Source organism: Orycteropus afer, unplaced genomic scaffold (genome assembly GCF_000298275.1).
Source record: "Orycteropus afer afer isolate SDZICR_OR568_19922 unplaced genomic scaffold, OryAfe1.0 scaffold00206, whole genome shotgun sequence".
In the NCBI taxonomy this organism is placed as follows: domain Eukaryota; kingdom Metazoa; phylum Chordata; class Mammalia; order Tubulidentata; family Orycteropodidae; genus Orycteropus; species Orycteropus afer.
The window spans coordinates 4,137,456-4,143,455 of record NW_006921793.1 but is presented as its reverse complement, the minus strand read 5'-3'; the positions used below and the strand labels follow the sequence as shown (position 1 = coordinate 4,143,455).

Below are 6,000 nucleotides of genomic sequence, written 5' to 3'. Positions count from 1 at the left end.
AGGATTGCCCAACCTTCCTTCTGAGGAATGGCTGGTGGATTTGAACTGCCAGCCTTCTGGTTAGCAGTCAAGTGCCTTAGACACTATGCTACCAGAGCTCCTTCTAGGCATAGTAGGATGCTTATTTCTTCAATGATTGGTAAAGAGTGAAAAATAAAAACAGAAGACACCTGGGAACATTTATGACAATTCTGTGAAGTTTTTTTTTGTTTGTTTGTTTGTTTTTTGGTACAAAGGAGCTTGTGCAGAGGCTCAATTAGTCGAAACACTAATAGGTACACTTCTCTGGCATTTTCTTCTGGAGAAACTACTCAGTTGCAGTTTTCATTTACACCATCTGTTTTCCTCCCCAAGGGAAAGCTCTTATATTATTTCAGACAGTAAAAAATACTCTAGGAAATGAGATTTAAAAAAAAAAAACAACCAACAAACTGATTTTAGGATTGGACTCTACCAACAGACCTTCTCTCATGTTTCATCTCCATCACTACTACCACCAATAAACCCCCTCTCTAGCCCCACTTTTCTGTCTTCCCTGCAAAGATACTCCTTTTGTAAAAGCATAAACAATCCAATTTAGAGATTTAAATGATAAATTAACTTAGTAAGAGTTAAATAAAAAGCAAACAGTACAAATAAGCCATTAACTGTACTGCATTTGGTATTCACTAGGATTTTGGAATCTCTATTTTAGAGTAGTTTGAAGAATTTCAGTCATTTTTAAGTATCACAAAAAAAGAAAGAATATTCAAAGCAGAAACTCATGCTTTAAAATCCTAACTCACAAGTTAGGGACTTTAGGCAAATATTTGATTAAAGACACGTTTTGAGTTAACCTGGGAAAAAGTAGGTAAGATTCATTACCAATGCCAGAGATAGCACCAAAGAGGTCTTTGTGCAGGTTGTTATCCAATGTGTTACCCGACTTCTGCGGTGTCACTAATGGATTCACAGCTGGCAAATTAAGTGATTCATCCTTCACAGTCTGTCAAAGAGGGAAAAAGCAGAACTAATCAAAGATGATTCAAAAAGATTCAGCAACTGTTCTTGGAAGTGAGAAGGCAAGTGTTAGTACAAGCCAGATAACAACTTGACACGCTAAGTGTGCCTGAGTGGGAGTAGCAGCCACACGGTCGTGTATGGGGAGGGAACATGGCGGATGGATCAGAGCAGGGCAAGGAGGGAAGAAGGCACAGAATATTTGAAATCTTCTTCCATAAAGTCACTGTTTTTCTTTCCCCAGCAATTTTGCATCTTTTCTAGAAGTTTAGATTATTTCAATTATTTCAGTATTTTTTTTTCCTTCAGAAAATGCCTGGCATTCTCTTTCTTACTGGGACTTTGATTGTTTTCTCACTTCAGAATCCTCCCAAATGAGCAAGAGTGAATTATAATAGCAGGAATTAAAACTCTCTGAAGCTTCATACATGGTCCCAATCAAAATTTGACATGTCAAAACAAGGATATGACTTTGTACTGATTTTACTTTAGTGAAAGCCAAAGAAGGACCTTGCACTCATTTTTTTCCAGAACTGAAACAGTAGAGAGGTCACACTGTGCTCAGAACTACTAGTTCCAGTTAGAAAGGCAGACAAGTTTAGAGAATACAAGTGTGAAATACAATGTTGCATAGGGTAAGATCAGCTAGTTGACATTTGTTGTTGTTGTTATGTGCCGTTGAGTCGGACCCGACTCATAGCGACCCCTCCTTGGGTTGCCAAGGCAGTATCACTACGGAAGTAGATTGCCCCATCTTCCTTCCGAGGAGTGGCTGGTGGGTTTGAACTGCCAGCCTTCTAGTTAGCAGTCAAGTGCCTTAGGCACTATGCTACCAGAGCTCCCAGTTGTCATTTAGTCAAGTCCAATTCATTGTGACCCTGTGTGTGTCAGGGCAGTATTGTTTTGAAGGGTTTCAATGGATGATTTTCAGAAGTAAACTGCCAGGCTTTTCTTCCTATGTGCCTTTGGGTGGACTTGAAGCTCCAATCTTTTAGTTAGCAGCCAAGTGTTAACCATCCGTACTCCCAGGGACTCCAGGGTAGGAACAGTGAGGTGCATTTCATTTCAGGATAAAAGAAGTTTATGCCCTTCAGAACTTCAGGGAACATTCTATGAATATGACTCACCTAGAGGAGCTCTGGTAGCATAGTACCTAAGACACTTGACTGCTAACCAGAAGGCTGGCGGTTCAAACACACCAACCACTCCTCGGAAGGAAGATTGGGCAACCTACTTCCATAGTGATACTGCCTCGGAACCCAAGGAGGGGTAGCTATGAGTCGGGTCCGACTCAACGGCACATAACAACAACAACAAGTGTCACATTACCTGGGAAGGGTATTCAGAGGTGGAGAGCTATTACGAAAAATGGGACAGTGTACAATTGTTGGGGGAAAGAGACAGAAACATGCATGGAAACTCCCCAAGTATACAACATGACGACAAAGCAGCAAAGTCAACAAGTGAAGCAGAATAAAGGGGAAAGGAAATTACTGAAGTGGTAACATCTGTCCAAATGAAAGGCAGAATAAGCCCTCCAAGGCAAAGAAAAAGAGCTTTAGGAAAACAAAGAATGTGGGTTTTAGTTTTGCAAAACTTCTACAAACTTCAATAATTAAAAATATAGTTCAATAATTAAAAAGCCTCATACAATTCATATCTGACACAGTAATCGCCAGTGACAATGCTTTGAAAAAGTTGAATTTTAAGATGGTAGTGAGAATTCTTTTCAAGGCACAACATAAATCAACACGAATCAAGGACTGAGTAAAACATGAAACAGCTTCCAACCAAAAACTTTTGAGATAATTCCTGAGGTCATCCTTCAGGCAGCTTAATTTCCAATGCCATCTTTAAATACCTGCTCAAAGACAATTACCAATTAAGGTGGTCATTTTTGGAGGGTGAGGCCTCATGTCACTCACTCAGGTATCCATGACAAGGTAGACTTAGTAAGTTTACAAATGGAGAGAAACTATGGCCCAAAGAGGGTGGCTTGTTTAAGACTGCTTCGCATATTACCATCAGAACAGGGAGGAGAACTGAGCTTTCATAACAGACAGGTTCGGGCTATGGTCTTCTTCACTACCCTGTATCTTTGTCTAATCACTACCATAAGCTTTTGTTGAATGCACACAAATAAAGATGCTGAGATCTTACAAGATACTGGGTCATCAGGGAGCATGAAGTTTTTAGCAAGAGTTTGCACAGGTTTCCTGATTGACCCCAGCTGAGCCAAAAGTACAACTTACCAAGAACACTACAGAGATTATTGTGACTTTACTGGCAAAAATAAAAAGGTGGGGTGTGTGTATGTGAATATGCTTACGTACACTGCTGGGGTTCACAGGGAAGGGTGACACGTCCCTCACATTGATCCGCTGGACGTTCTCAATAAGCAGACCAAACAGAGGTAGGTAGAGAGTGGCTATCCTTGCTTGATGGCTCTGAAACAGAGACACAATTTGCAAGTTTTTCTCATAACCATGAGCATTTAATGACAGCCTGAGTTGTCACTGGCCTTCTCCTTTATTTGGATCCTTCTTACGAAGATGGATATTTGATTTTATTGCTTACATGCAGAAAAGTCTTAGTGTTCTACCACTAATTTTCCGATTGGTTATTTTCCATATATTCCCTAAAATGAAGGATGTTTCTTAATCCATATTTCTTTCCATAGGAGACCACTCACCCTTGAAGCATATCTGTCATCAAAAGAATGCTTTATCAGCAGGTTCTTGAGCACACTGATGGCAATCAGACGGACTTCTCGAAACTCCTGGAGAGCAGTCCCCACCTCTCTCAGCAACAGTCCCACCAAGAAGTGGTTTCTGCAGAACTCATCTGTTAATGCGTAATCAAGCTGGAGATCTGAAATAAAGACAGAGACTATCTTCATTAGAAAGGAGGTGAACACTGAGTAAAAACCAAAATTCTTCTCAACCTGAATGTCCCAACAGATGATTAGATTTGGCTTCATATATGACAGGTTGGTTATCTAGAGAACTGCTCTACTTCATAACATGTCTAACTCAAAAATTAAAATAATTCAAATACAAGTAATCACATTGCCTTGTGGTTTTGGAATATATCGCATCTTACTAATTATTAATTTGATGAATAGTTTTAGCACCGATTTCCATAACCAAGAGCAGCAAATGTTAATTACTAATGTAATTTATTGTTGACTTTGTTAAAAAGTTATTGTTTCAATTAATAGAATTAGAGAGGAGTAATTTCTGTGTAACAACCATGTAATTAAAGAGAATAAATGCACAAAGTCTATTAGCATGTTTTTACTGCAGAAGTTTATTTATCCATTTACTGGTCATTAATGGCTATATAATCCTGTCAAAATTCAGTATGTTTAAAACAACATATCATATAACCTATTTATTCAGCTCCTATGAGTGAAGAACTTTTTTAATGCAGTATTTTCTAAAATATAGTCTTAATACTACTGCACCTCTAAAAGCAAATGAAAAAAACAATATATGATAAAACTAAAATGTTCAAAGCACCACACTAAACTAGTGAATCGTCAACAAACTAAATGACAAAAGGGAAACCCCTTCTGAGAAAGAGATAGAAGCAAACATGTAATCTACTAAGGAAGGGTTAAAAAAAAGTAATAAAAAAAGAACTGCTAAACATGACTCTGAAGCTGAAATACAGTAAACTGTAGCTAAGACTTGAATTACTATGCTGAATCCATTATTAGAGGAATGTCCATAAATTCTGACCCCTCCCCTTTGACTTTAATCCCATATTACATTAGTTATTTCTAAAGCTATTTAACATACTGATCCATGACCTATTAAATCCTTTAGCAGAAGCAAAGGAAAGAGTATTCCTCTTTCCAGAATAGTCATGTTCATTGTTTATGATTATTAAGCCACGTTCTTCCAAAATATAGTTCAGAGCTTGAATTAAAATAAACTGTTTAGAAGAAAACTACTTATTGGCATAATTGCACACATGTGTGTGCATGTATACTCATGTGCACCAGAGGTACATAGAAAGAGAAGCAGTTGAGAAGGGAGAGAGAAAGGAGAATGCTAAAAATACAATTTATTCCTATCAGTACTGAGACCACCAAAAACCAAACCAAACTCACTGCCGTCGAGTCAGATCCGACTCACAGCGACCCCTCGTTGGGTTTCTGAGGCGGTATCACCACGGAAGTAGATTGCCTAACCATCCACAGGTAGTACAAATGGCTAATACACTTGGCTGGTAACCAAAAAATTGCAAATTTGAGTCCACCCAGATGTGCCTCAGAAGAAAGGCCTGGAGATCTACTTCTGAAAAATCATCCACTCAAAATCCTATGGAGCACAGTTCTATTCTGACACACATGGAGATGTCAAACATCAGAATCTATTCCATGGCTACTGGTTGGCTCCTAGCAGGTTAATATACTCACTGCTGTCGAGTCAGACCCAACTCATAGTGACCCCTCCTTGGGTTTCCAAGGCAGTATCTACGCAAGTAGATTGCCCAACCTTCCTTCCAAGGAGTGGTTAGTGGGTTTGGACCTCCAGCCTTCTGGTTAGCAGTCAAATGCCTTAGGCACTATGCCACCAGAGCTCCTCCTTTCAGGTTAGGAAGGCTGATTATCAGTATGTAACCTGTATCCACTTGCCTAGGGCAGCCTCTCTTGCTACCCAATACCTTATGGCATTACTAAGAGATAGTATAAATTGTGGCTGCTGAGTCTGCAGGGCACTTGAAGGGTTTTTATTTCATCCATTTCTACAGGATAAGTAATTGGACCCTGCTGAGTCAGTGGGAAAGAACAGGCATTAACATACATCTTTCACTGAGTAACCACTTGGTGTTAAGTGCTGCTCTCTGCACCTTGACAGGTAAAGACAGAAAGTCAAGTTCCCAAATATAAGTAGGCCAGTAATTCTGTGTGAGGTGAGGAAGGGAGGTGGAGCTTGGGAATGCAGGGTGGAGATACAGAGGGTAGGGAGAAAGAGCAATTAAGCCAGTTGG

At 39.5% G+C, this 6,000-nt stretch overlaps 1 protein-coding gene across 1 annotated transcript in view; it reads right to left on the bottom strand.

Moving 5' to 3' along the window:
- Window positions 1–6,000, bottom strand: part of DOCK9 (dedicator of cytokinesis 9) — a 294,626-nt gene that overhangs the window by 94,313 nt on the left and 194,313 nt on the right. Inside the window, exons 29-31 of the mRNA XM_042781963.1 lie at window positions 3,692–3,870; window positions 3,333–3,446; window positions 865–985 (exon numbers count right to left, since the gene is read on the bottom strand). Of these exons, the coding sequence (XP_042637897.1) occupies window positions 865–985; window positions 3,333–3,446; window positions 3,692–3,870 (414 nt within the window). The remainder of the gene's footprint in view (window positions 1–864; window positions 986–3,332; window positions 3,447–3,691; window positions 3,871–6,000) is intronic.